We start from the raw sequence: 13,366 nt of genomic DNA on the forward strand, positions 1-13,366 counted from the left end.
GAAGAAACATATTTCAAAATCTAATTTTCATTCAAAAATTAAGACAATTACCAACAAAAACATAAAAGGGTCTAAGAAAACTAAAAGCATCATGAGTACCTACTTTTATACAATTTTATTAAAAATAAGTACATATAAGTAAATATATATCCAAAATATTTTTTTGTTTCGAGTTAAGATCATTAGTAAACAATAATTCCAATTACTTCTTAAATTTCATCGTGAGCCATTCTTCGCAATTTTTTGATATTGGCTAATAAATAAGGTTCCGTTACCAAGGCTCTTGATAAAGATTCAAAAAGTAAATTTTCTTGAAAAAACGGTTCAAATGGCATATCTTCTAAACAGAAAACATGTACATTTCCATCTACATCACCTGTAAAAAAACATTAATCAAATATAGGGTGTAGTGGCAAAAGTGTCTTATTAAATTTCATAATAATCATCATTATTAACGTTTAAATACCAAAAGACATAACAAAACATGTTATAATCACCTACAACTAGACACCTTCCAGTTTCAGTAAACTGTACTGTAGTACATCGCGCATTCGAAGGCAAACGCGTTATTGATTGGGGTTCGTATACCTTTCTTTGGAGATCCCATACTTCTATATATTGTGCACGAATTGTTACCAATATTGTGGAATGTGTAGGACTCCAATCAAGACCTTGAACGCTTTGTAAGCCGGCAAACGATAAAATCGGTTCCGCCATTCCTAAGAAAAACAATTGTGGAAAATATAACTTTCACGAATTTTCTCTCTACGCGATTTAATTTTGATCAAAGTACCTTCTGCCCAAATCCTTGTATGCCAATCGTCACCACAAGTGGCGCTAATCTGTTTAAAAAAAGGGGAAAATTTCATTTCATGTACCGAACCTTCGTGGGCAAGAAATAAATCCAAATGTTGACTCAGATAATTCAAAGAACATTTGTGAATAGTTCCTTCGTTAGTTCCAACGAAGTAGATGCTGGGATCTGAAAAGGTATACAGGGTGGGTGTATATATGCACTGATACATTTTGAAAAACTGATTATACTTGTCAATACTTAAATAGAAAAACAATTATGTTGCAAAATATGAATATAACAAACCTAACGGGTGTGGCCTAACAAATAGAGCCGCGGAATATCTGGACACAGGGATTGTTAGACTAGTACATTTCTTCATTGCATCGTAACCTTTAAGTTTTCCATCTGCTTTCCCCACTCTCATAAGTTGGGACATCTACAAAATCGAACATTGTTATTATTTATTCTACCAAAAAACTTTAGGAATCAAGTGTTCAAAAAATTGATAGACCTCTATTCTCACCTCCAATTTTCTTTGAACAGAATATGCACAGATTCTTCCATCATCAAACGTAACCATAACAAGTTCTTCATCTCTCTTCTCATTTCTACCAAACTGCCAAATAATACTCCAAACCGGTTCAAAAGTAGGAACGTTTTCTCCTATTATTGTTATGTCTCTACTTGAGATGTTTAAAACCTTAACAGAACCGTTATAAAATCCTACAGCCAGCAGAACTGGATTACTATTCGAAAAATGCAAAGCGGTTATTGGCTCTTTGAATACGTATTTTCTTTCGGGCTGAACTGGATTTTTTATATTCCATATTAAAACTAGTCCGGTTATGTTGTCGTGAAAAAAGAATTTTCCGTATCCTACGGCTAACAGATCTTTGTTTCTAGGGTTCCAGTTGAATGAATTCACCGATTTACCTTTAGAAAATGTACACTTGGATTAATTTACAAGATATATTCCGCTACTTATTAACAGGATCATCTCAATCATTATAAATTTCATTTGACGAAGCTAGAGTATATCTAGTAAAATGTCAGTTTGCAAAATTCATTTAAGCAGAGCTAAAGTAGTAAAGAATTTTTCGAATAATTTGATACCTATTTGATACAATTATTTACTATTTTATTACACATTTAGGTTGGAGGAAACATATTCCTATAAGCGAACTCGGTACACATACAAACACCCTGTATAATATTTATATCTAGGTATACCTATAGTATCGGCATTACTGAACGTCCATAATAAATCTAATCTATAATTGAATTCAATATTTTCCCTAAATGGATCAGGAACAGTCAACCCCCTAAATATTTTCTGTTGTTCATTATAACAATTGTTTGCCAACAGTCTTTCAGTAACACAAACAGCTTCTTGAAATCTGGGATTTTTTATCAATTTACTCATTTGTTTCTCATCAACAGATAGTTTGTAACTATCAATAGACGATTCCTCGTCAATTTTACGATGGCCTATGTCGCTGTCTTCAGACTCATCGCTCTCTTCAGTTTCACTTTGAACGTCTTGAAAAGTATCGTACATGTCCCAAGCAGAAGCAAAAGCAGTACCAACTAGTGTTTTCGTTCTTAAACAAGAAGTGTTTCTAGTTTTCATTACTAGAGGAACAGTCTGAGTTTCCGCATTCAGTACTTTTCTGTTTTTTCCTTTTCCAACCGTTAAATAATCATATAATTCATTGTCTTCTTCCACCATATTACCTGAAGCCAATAAAAACAAACTTTCAAAACATTCTAAAATGTATTATGAATATACTTAAAGGCATTTTATGATGGTTTATACCATTTATACTTTGTCACAGTACATTCAACAAACATAGTACAAACATTTAAACAATCAATAGAAACTTCTGACTATTATAATTTATTAATTCCCTTTGAGGAACCCCTTCTTGGTCATATTACTTTATTATGGATTTGTCATAAATATTATTGAAAGCTTTAATCTCCAATAAAATTAGGATAGTTTCTTAATATACCTAGTAGGTAGATACACAAAGAAATTTTCCTTTATCAAATATTGTTGACAACCTGTCCTGTAATGTAATCAGTTAATTGTTATTTCAGGCAGTTGCTCAAGAGTTAATCTCATATGTAGTTAGTTAGGTTTATGTTATGTTATTCGTTTTATTTTTTCATTGTTAATAGACGCCAAGAGGCACTAAATCTCAATTTATAGCCCTACATCAAATGATATCTAGTTGAATCATCAATGAAATAAAAACTAACCTTCATCTGTATCTTTAATGGCTGTGCAGCTTGGCATATCTAATAAGAAAAAAGTGGATGTCTCTTTTAAAATCAAACTTATTGTTGTGGGAATTTGTTTCATTGTTATACTTAGTTTATGATCGTCACTAACTACTGATTCTGTTGGTGCAACTTCGATCTGGCTATCCTGCGCCATAAAAATGTCAAAGTAATAGTTGCTGGTTTCGTAAGGAATACTTCCTCTAAATTGTACAGAACTATGCTGATATTGTCGTTCAATGTCATGTTTGAATCTTACAGTAGATTGAGACTTGTACATTTGTATGGACATGCTCTCTGATGCTCTAAAAAAATCATTATTTCATTCAATTATAAAAGAAATAATTATATTTATTATGTAAAACAATTAAAAAAAAAAAAACAAGCAAAGCACATTAAAACATATTAGGATTTTTCAAAGTGAAGAGAGGGTATAGATACACCTCATTATACTACAGTTACATAGTTTTAAATGAAAAAATTGCAGCTTATATATCTTAAACGAATTAAGAAATAGATATATACCTACGTGCTTTACTTAGTTTTAATGGTAGATTTAAGGAATTTTTACTTATAATCTGAGTAGCGATCTCGATCTCCAATATCAAATACGCTGATTTGTCTCTCTCTGCCTCCTGCATAAATTTCTGGACTCAAAGGTTTGGGAGTTACATCTTTACCTTCATAAGTTATAGCGAGATCTTGAAGTGTTTTTTGTCTTGTTACCACTAAAATTGGTTTTCTACCAAGATACCTTTTTTTTGTCTGTAATCTTTGAGAATATTGTGGTATGCTATTATCCATTTTCAAATGATATCTATTATTATTAAAAAGTTTCTTACCTGCTTGATTGTCCCGAATAAAATAGAAATTATGTTCAAATGAAAGACATTTTGTTTGATCAATAAGACATTAATCATAAATACATATCATGTCAAATTAAAATACATTTATTACAGTTCTCTATTAGGTAAACTGCTAAAATCTAAAGCGACTGTTTACAATCATAAATTTTTAGCTGGTTAATACAAGATACACGACCACAAAAAGAAAAAAAGTAGACATTGTTCAAAATAATGAAAATGCCTTGTAAAACATGAACATATCACAAATCTAATTTCGATAAGATATAAAAGCTTTCACATCACATTGAACAAATACAAGAAATATCATATTTTCCATATACAGACTATTTTGGTTGTAGTGAGGAAATAGGATTTTTTCTGAGTTGAATTGAGCCAGAAAATTAGATGGGTGCGAAGAATTTTTCAACAAGTATCCTATAAATGAAATAATTATTCCAAGCATTCCGTATGTATTGATTATTTTAATAAGTATTTTATTAATTTATTCATGAATAGGTTTCAAATTTCAGAAAAGCAACTAAATATAATAATATTAACGCCTCTCGATAGGTTAATTCTATCAAATTACTCTTTATTGGAATTTACGTTATATATATATATAAACACTATTGTTAAAAGATAATTGTTATTCCGACTGGATGTTACAGTATAAAATTAAGGAAGTATATAAAACCGGTTTTAAGTAATTCTCTCATAAACAAGCGAATTTTATTCGTAGTTGGCTTTTGACGAGATTATTGTGAAGAACATGAAGATTCTCACAGTTTTGTTGTTATTGTTTTGCCATGTTTGGTGCAAACCTCCTATGTGTGAACAAATTCATATAGATAATAATGAGTTGACTGGACAATGCTGTCTTTTTATCAAAGGAGGCGTATATGACAAACAAAGATCAATACAAGATTTTGTAAATAGTTTAGGTAAGCCTCAAATCCTTTTTTGTATATGGAATAAATTTAGTTAAAAATGAATGTAAATGTGAAGTTAAATTATGTTTTTTTGTTTACTGATTATGTAAAATTATTAATAAAATGCTCCTTTAAATTAATTCATAGAGTTGGTGAGAATTAATCTTAAATATAGTATTCTCTTCATAGATACTGGATCAATTTGATTTCACACTGATATAAAGTATTTCTACTTTTAATTGATACTAAGAATATTGTTTAGGAAAAGAAGCAATATATTGAACAAATTTTTTTTTCGATTTTCATGTTTTTTGTACTTCTAGCCATAACATTGGCCAACACAATTTTGATTTGCCGGAGATAAATGCAAATCGAAATCAGAATATTTCATTTATTTTTTTGGTAAATATGGATTACTGATAATATGTTTCTAATTTCAAGAAAAATATGTGTCATTTACTACGATAACTACTAATTATTCCTGTATTTGTCATCAGATTCGTTTAGTACCAAAACGAAGAACGTCGAAAAAATAATTTATCCTGACGATGACGTTAGTCAATGGAAACCTAACAAAAACAATAGAAATATGAAAATTATACCACCTGTTGATTCAGCTATCACTCAAAAACCAATGCATAGCGACGAAAACAATAATAAAAATGTTAGTTTAGCCAGAAGAGTTAATGTAGATGTTCCAGTCACTTGCACTCAAGGAAAGAGAAAAGATGCTGATGGAGAATGTGTAACGGAATTTCAATAATTAAATACGACTGCTTCTAATTGTTAATAATTATATATACAATAAAATATCTTTTATTTATTTCAGATCATTCCTATATCTGCTTGATTAAAGTTTTTTTAATTATTAATTAATTTAAACAACTTCAAAACTTGTAACAACCTAATAATTGATTGTTATTATAATACACAAACGTTTTTATTTGTTAGAATAATAACTGAACTAGCCTTGTATTTGGGAATTTTCTGTTGACATTATTTTTTATTTCAAAGAAAAACTAGTCGCCGTATCATCATTTTAATCTATTCGAGGTCTTAGTTAATTAACATTCAGTAATGGTATAAAACAATGCAATAAAATTTTAAGCTATAGATGACTACGATGACCTCGCTGATATTACTTCGTTCTGGACTGTTTAGTAGTTCACGTTGTACATCTGACTTACAATGTAAACAGGGCCGGATTAAGATGTATAAGACCCGGGGCTAAAATAATGACGGGGCCCCCTTAAGGAATTCGAAAACCCAGAAAAATTCACAAAATAATATCAATACGTTAGATTTGTGGTGTCAACACATCAAAAAATACAGAATGATTTCCAAATGATGGGGCCCGGGGCTATAGCCCCCCCCCCCCCAAGCCCCTAGCTTAATCCGGCCCTGAATGTAAAGACACCTTTAGCTTCTTAACACGTTTAATGAATTTGAAATTGATACATCGAAACTATATTACTTTTATATAAAAATTCAAACTTTAATAAATACGCTATATTTCAAATATTTGAAATATATCAGTCGATAATATTGACTTTAAATACTGAATGAATTATTTCTAAATTTTACCACCTAAATGAACGTTGAGACCAATGGGAAAAATAAAAATATTAATTTACCAACATTTTATACGCTTTTATATAAATTAACACTATTTGTAGGCGTATTATATAATAATGGATACAATTCTTCTCTATAAGAAGACGATTTTGAACTGGAGCTACTTTTGACATCATCCGCGCGTGCTTCTAAATGACGCCAAGGTAATATTACTCTTTCAGTACCGCTGCTCCATCTTCTGTACACAATGCAATTAAATACGGCTTGAAGGGGATTTACAAAAGCCTAAAAAATTAGGGGATTTAATCTTAAAATCCTTGATATATTGGTATTTTTCTTTATCGTCCCGTTGTCCTACAAAGTAGCTCTTATTTTTATGGATACTACGTTCCCAGCAGTATTTCTACTTGCTAATGAAGTTTTGGAAATCAATTATGTTTCCTTTATGTCACTTTGCTTAGAATTATAACCACTGACAATAAACTAGTTTTTCCAACTTGAAAATATGAAATTAAACTCAATTCTTGAGTCTAGCCTGGTATATAACCTACCTCCAAATTATTGGAAAGGGAGCTCCTATACATTATTATGATAGGAACCTTCTTTTCTGCATTTTTGGCATATTACCATATAGAAGGAAAATCGTTTAAGACGAAAAATGATTGTTATTGTGTACAAAATGCAAGACTCAGAGTGCATCAACGTCTGTCTTTTATGTTATATATTAAAAAAATTGATGATTTCCATTCCGAGTCCGTTCAGGCGTTCTACCCAACAGATTTGCTTAAATTTTTTTTTCAATGAAAGGTATTGATGCACAGATCAGCCATCAACCATCGGATTTCATCTAATTTTCACCATTCTCGAGTTATACTCTAATGCGATTTCCTCCTGTACATTACTTACGGGAGTTTTTCACATACACACGTTCTATTCTCAATATCTCAGGTTTTAATATAGCTACAGAATTCGTTTTTTTATATTATAATGATTTCTGATAATTATTTAATGGAAATATTATATAAAGCCTATTATCTATTGGATACGAGCCTCCTGTAGTTTTAACAGATTTAAATTTCACTTATTCTATTTAGAATTTTGAAATAATAATTTCGATAGCTAGAGAAAGAGAAAATTTGTTTCATTTACTTACCATAAGATACCAAAAAGATATAACAACTTTAACAGGAAGGTGGAACCATAAAGCCCACAGTAAAATACCATTTATTATGTTAGGTATCCAACAAATGTAAAATACTATATTTATCACGAAAAATTTGATTTTTATTGATTTGATCATATCTCTTTCTTTCAATGTGAATTGTCCCGATGCGCTAGTTATTATTCTTTCCATGTCCTTAGTAGATGATACGTATAGGCAAGGATTTGCCATCATTACCGTAGCGATTGGGACATACGTAGCAATATAATTGGGAAGTACTCGAAGTAGCGTGTCTCCAAAACTTAATCTACCGTGACAACTGAAATTATTAAAATTTAATCAAACACAAATCGGCCAATAATTATATCATATTCATAACTTACGATAAAAGTGATAAGTAAATTATATCTATCTGTTTCTTACATATACTGTAATTTATAGACAATACAGTCTTTCTGTAATTCACTTTGAAATAATTCAACGAAATAAATCTGTTTTTTAATTCCAAATATCTATGATAATTGAATTAACTTATTTTGCGATATATCCAATTGAAACATGGTTTAATTAATTTTTTCACTGCCTCTAGTTCAGCATTAAATTTATGTCCTTACAATTGTATAAAGAATAGGATAGGTTAGGTTAACCTTACGAGGATATCATTTAACGACGTGAACGCCACCAATAAATGGCAGCGGAGAGTTCTACGTGTTTTCTTAGCTTTGGTTGCCGAATTACCCCAATAACAGATGGCGCCAAAATTATTTAATATTATATAAAAAATATTTAATGAAATTATTTAAAATACTACATTTTTGGGGTTTTACAGTCGTCTTAACGGAGATTCAGGTTGTTTAGTAGATTTTGTCCATTTCTATCCATATTTTCTTGCTAATACATAGTCCAAACACAAAAATATTAGAGTGTGAATAATGTTCCGAAGCAAGACTATATGCACATACTTTTTAACAAACATTTTGAGAATTTGAAAAAGTTTTAGAATTACAATAAATTCACTCAATTTGTTGGCCATTCGAATTTCCCGCTAACAATGTTGTAGCTGTAAAATGCACAAGGAATATATACAGGACCGTACTAATTGTAGTTTCTGATAATTTTCTCAAACGCCCAGTCTATAATTGTTATAATTATAATAAATAATTATACTAAAACTTTAAGTGTTTTATTTAGTTATTAAAAATGAAGGATGCAATTACCTCAGAACAAAAATCCGTGATTTCTGACGTTTATGCCAAAATTTAACATTTTTTTTATTTACATTCATTTATTTCAATTTATCTTTCTATTGTAAAGATTCCTATAGAAAAAAAGTAAAATCGGCAACAATGTACTTTCACTTCAGTTGGGATCTTTCCAAAAAAATTTAGTTTATTTCAGATGGCACTAAGCTACGGGTCATTTTTATGAATAACGAGCGTAAAAGTAACTAGATGGCGTGCAAAATCGCCTCAAATACTATCCTATTCTTTATACAATGGTTATACTATCATACTCTCTCAATTATTCTATTTTGAAACTATTGCCTTCAATCGAATGCCTTCTCGAAGTCAATGAAGGCTAATTAAAATGGTATTTCGTATTCTTTTATTCAGCTGATAATCTTTATATCATTGTACTGAAGCTACTCATAAATCCACACTATTCCCTCGGTTGTGCAGCATCTAGTTAATTTTGTATTATATTGTTAATAATTTTTATAAATATTTTGTATACTACTGGTAGAAAGCTTATTAAACGGTCGTTTCTGATGTCTGTGAGTCTTTTATAACAACTTAACCGAATCTATCCTAAAATTTTACATATTTCAAATTTAAAATACATTTGAATTGCAACAAGAGTAAACAACCTCCATATTTATGTCAAGTGTCATTTTGAACATTATATTTTGAATCGCATGAATTCAATCATTCATACAAAATTTCATGACACTACAATTCTCTGTTCAATTCGATGAACTAAGTAATTTTTAATATTGTCATACTTTTAATACAATATACATATTTTTAAATTGAGTTCCAGATGATGAATACAAACGTATTTGAAAACTCGAAATATATATCAAGAATAAGGAAACAAAAACTAATAACAGTATAATCAACCAAAAAAATTGAAAACTTTAAAGATCTCGTTTTATAGGTCCATCCAGTATATACATTTATTAATTCGTTAGTTCTAGCATTTGAATCATTTCTGAGAATAAATAAAACAAATATAAAACATAATGCTGCCAACGTATTACATTGAAATATACTTCACAATTAGTTAAAAAATTTTATCTTTAATACAAATTTCTTACTTTGCATCTGGTGTATACAACAACACTAAACCTATTGCTGTCAAGAAAGCGGGTATGATCCAAGATGCCAAATGGAATAGTTTTAAGGGACTTTCCTTCTGTGTTAAAATAAGTCTCATATCTATAGCATAACACAAGGTCCAAACCCAAGTTGCAGTGTAGAAATATTGAGTGAAAGCCTTAAAATATTTTTGTTGCCATTAATAAAATTAATATAATCTCTATTAATTGTTTAAATATTCTCAACAGAATTTATGCTACTTACCGAAGACAGAGCACAAAATATGACACTTTCGCCATCTTTAGATGAAGGCATTATGTTTCTTAAACTAATCCATACCGTCGATCGAGTCATTACACCTAATTAATATAAAAATAAATCAATTTCACACAGGAAACAATGAGGAAATAATCATATTTCCAAAAAATATGAATTACAGTTGTTTTTAAAAAACTGAAAACGAACTGTAAACAACATCTATTGAAAAATACATTTGTGACGAAGCATTATTTATAGAAATGCGATTTACAATATAAGGATTAAATTATGTTAAAAAAGTTTTGTATTTATGCAGTTCAAACTAACCTACAGATGCTAAAAGATCGGCCACAGCTAACCAGACAATGATATTGCGCCCTCTCTTAGCAGAAAAAGACAGCCATCTGTGGTTTTGTGTAAATTCTTCTCTAGGTAAAATCTAAAAAATGTCCTATTTCAATAATACATGCTATAATAAATTAATGTAGAAAGTTTTGTGTTTATTATTGACAAAAAAAATGATACATAATATATTATACTAATATTTAACAGCCGTAAATTTTAAATACTTCCACTATTTACACCATTTTTTATTACTAATTTATGTTTATTTATTACATATTTTCTTTTATGTATAAAATTTGTAAGTTTAGACTATAAATGTCATTAAAATGTATTTCGATACGTCACTGTCTTGCTTAAACAAGTAAATAAAAGCAAAAAATTTACCTGATAAAAAGCTCCAATTATTCCTAAAGCTGATGAAAATAAACAAATACTGTTGTAAATTTCCGTGTTGAATTCTTCCATAATCATAACAGCCATATCAGTTCCGTTACCATGATAACAACAAAACGTTTGAATTGTAGGATCTGCCATTTTTGTATTATTTACCGATAAACTACTGTACTCGCGAACATATTTTGGAAGCCATAAAGTTGCAGTTACCGGAATGAAATACACTTCACTACTATAATATTAGAGTATAGATGTATGTATCTAGGTGTAATGTATATCGTACGATATTCCGTATCACATTTCTCGAACGAATTCGATTACACCTTTTGAGAAAATTTTAAACTTATTTTATGTTATCACTGTCTGTAGTAAAAGATCACGTACGGGGTCATATTTCTTAAGAGAAATTTAATTTTGGTGATAATTAGATAATTATTTTTTCGACTCATCAACATATTATCGTAACTTTTTATGAAAAGATATTTACGACGATTAAATTTATTGGAATCTACTTATTTTGAATTTTCAAAAATTTGAAGGAGGAATGAAACAGGGAATTTTGTATCTTTAAATTTAGATAATCGTATGAAGGTTAATTTTATAAAAAGGAGATGATATAATGTGGTTTTACAACGAACCAAACGAATTAAATTGTAATAAAGTTCAATCAAACCGAAACCAAACTCATATTAAGCACTTTCTTGAATTTCAAATTATTTAGCAATATATGGCTTTAATATTGAAAGTACGAACATTTTTAAATTAATTACTAATTAATTTTTAAATGTGAAATTAACTTGTAAAATTTTATCTATCCCAAATTACTATTGGTTTTCAGTAATGGAAAATGTCTATAAAGCAAACCACCGAAAATATACCTTGAATCGGCGAACCAACTGTAACTATTCCATGCCAATTGTCAATAGCAATTGTTCCGTGTCAGTTATCATTAACAGTCCTTGTTTTATACTAGCAGTTATCGTATCAGCTGTCAATAAATGTTGATCAGTACCAGCCATTGATAACCGTTAATTTCATGTAACAGTTATAATATATAAAAAATAACTATTTAACAACAAATCAATAAAAACAGTTCTGTGTCAGTTGTCAATTCCAGTCGTTTTTCTGTGCCAGCTGTCAACAGCAGTTGTTTTATACTGGTTGTCACTAGCTATTGCTCCATGTAAAACACAATTTTTGGTTGGATAATGTTTAAGGTAGAAAATTGATATATTTTGCACATATAAAGAGAGTTGCTTCGAAGAAAGGTTTCAGTCAAACGATGTAGCTCGATTTTGAAGGATAATTTGTTTAAGAATAATTTTAAACATTGAATTAAGTGCAGTATTATCATAATTTTAAATTAGAATTCATTCTTTATAGATTATTTGACCCATCCGTCTCATTTATTAGTAATTGGTAATGATCTTAAAGCAAATAATTAGTTGATGATTTAATTACTATTGAACTTTTTACAGTCAAAAGTTTTTAATTTCATGCCAATAACATATCTTCAATACTCAGGTTCTACTTTATCTGTGGTTATTATGTACCAACTGTCAATAACAAATGAGAACAGCTATTGTTCTGTACCAGTTGTCGATAGCATCTGTTGTTCTGTGTCAATTGTCAACAAAAAGTGTTCAGTCACAGTTTTTTGGCTAAAGGAAAAAATAAATCAACTAAAGCGATTTTGATACTATTAAAAATAAAGAATAATGCCCCAGATGAACCTAAAAGTATGAATTGTATTTTTAATGCTTTATTTTGATAGTTACTTTAAATTTTAATGTAACATTCCGTGAATTAGATGTTTGGAAATGAATATATTTGCGTTTGAATCGACAAGTCGATTTGTTTACCTCGAAAAAAGTTTTTATATTCTTGTGGGTTCAGATTTTAGAAAATTTTCCATTCTACTAACTTGTATCGATGTATTTAAGACGACGCTAGATTTATTGGCTCTATTGATGAGTATTGGAATGTGAAAAACTGCTACCTCCACAGAGCAGATTTGTTCAAAGATTTGAAGGTAATTTGACGCATGAATGTTAATTAATTAAAACGACAACTAGTTCACTCCGCAGTTATAATAGACTCCGTTTCTCAGGACGTCTTCGGAAAAAATTAAGCCTTTTGGTGTCATGTTTTGTGTTCTTGCACCTACTTCGCAAGTATGCAAAATTTAAATTTATTTGATTAATATAATAGCATACATGGTATAAAATTATTTTATCATCAGTTCTAAGAAATTGTGTTAAATTTCAAAGCAATTTGATGTTTTTAAGTAACTCTTTTATTACATAGATAGATAACTATCTTTATACAATTGAAGCTAATGTAAATCTCGATTAGTTTCAAATGATACGACTAGTTCTCTTTGAAGTTTGAGTATTCCGATAGCAACTAATTATTAAGTGTTTAAAAAGTTAATATAGATTAAGCAGTTGCCTAGATTTTAC

At 29.5% G+C, this 13,366-nt stretch overlaps 3 protein-coding genes across 7 annotated transcripts; 1 reads left to right on the forward strand and 2 right to left on the reverse strand.

Annotated features, from left to right (window-relative positions):
* Positions 1–96: 96 nt before the first annotated feature.
* On the reverse strand, positions 97–4,049 carry LOC130444571 (dynein axonemal intermediate chain 4-like). 3 transcript variants are annotated; one of them, XM_056779777.1, is made up of 9 exons: positions 3,922–4,049; positions 3,605–3,851; positions 3,059–3,384; positions 2,027–2,530; positions 1,320–1,729; positions 1,100–1,232; positions 794–982; positions 498–719; positions 164–376 (listed from the first exon to the last, which is right to left on the reverse strand). In XM_056779777.1, exons 2-9 carry the CDS (start codon positions 3,718–3,720, stop codon positions 210–212), a joined length of 2,067 nt encoding a protein of 688 aa, XP_056635755.1. In that variant the 5' UTR covers positions 3,721–3,851; positions 3,922–4,049; the 3' UTR covers positions 164–209. The 3 variants fall into 3 exon arrangements, with proteins under 3 accessions (XP_056635754.1, XP_056635755.1, XP_056635756.1); XM_056779776.1 differs by having other exon boundaries at positions 97–376; positions 3,651–4,033; XM_056779778.1 differs by lacking the exon at positions 3,922–4,049 and having other exon boundaries at positions 3,609–3,699.
* Positions 4,040–5,722, forward strand: LOC130444573 (uncharacterized). 3 transcript variants are annotated; one of them, XM_056779781.1, is made up of 4 exons: positions 4,040–4,390; positions 4,455–4,607; positions 4,664–4,865; positions 5,351–5,722. In XM_056779781.1, exons 2-4 carry the CDS (start codon positions 4,584–4,586, stop codon positions 5,614–5,616), a joined length of 492 nt encoding a protein of 163 aa, XP_056635759.1. In that variant the 5' UTR covers positions 4,040–4,390; positions 4,455–4,583; the 3' UTR covers positions 5,617–5,722. The 3 variants fall into 3 exon arrangements, with proteins under 3 accessions (XP_056635759.1, XP_056635760.1, XP_056635758.1); XM_056779780.1 differs by having other exon boundaries at positions 4,151–4,390; positions 4,441–4,607; XM_056779782.1 differs by lacking the exon at positions 4,455–4,607 and having other exon boundaries at positions 4,144–4,390.
* On the reverse strand, positions 5,634–11,351 carry LOC130444572 (G-protein coupled receptor 143-like). Its single transcript, XM_056779779.1, has 6 exons — positions 10,896–11,351; positions 10,494–10,605; positions 10,173–10,267; positions 9,908–10,086; positions 7,582–7,909; positions 5,634–6,713 (listed from the first exon to the last, which is right to left on the reverse strand). The coding sequence occupies exons 1-6, from the start codon at positions 11,043–11,045 to the stop codon at positions 6,495–6,497; spliced, it is 1,083 nt and encodes a 360-aa protein (XP_056635757.1). The 5' UTR covers positions 11,046–11,351; the 3' UTR covers positions 5,634–6,494.
* Positions 11,352–13,366: the final 2,015 nt, after the last annotated feature.

This window comes from Diorhabda sublineata, chromosome 5 (genome assembly GCF_026230105.1).
Source record: "Diorhabda sublineata isolate icDioSubl1.1 chromosome 5, icDioSubl1.1, whole genome shotgun sequence".
Taxonomy (NCBI): Eukaryota; Metazoa; Arthropoda; class Insecta; order Coleoptera; family Chrysomelidae; genus Diorhabda; species Diorhabda sublineata.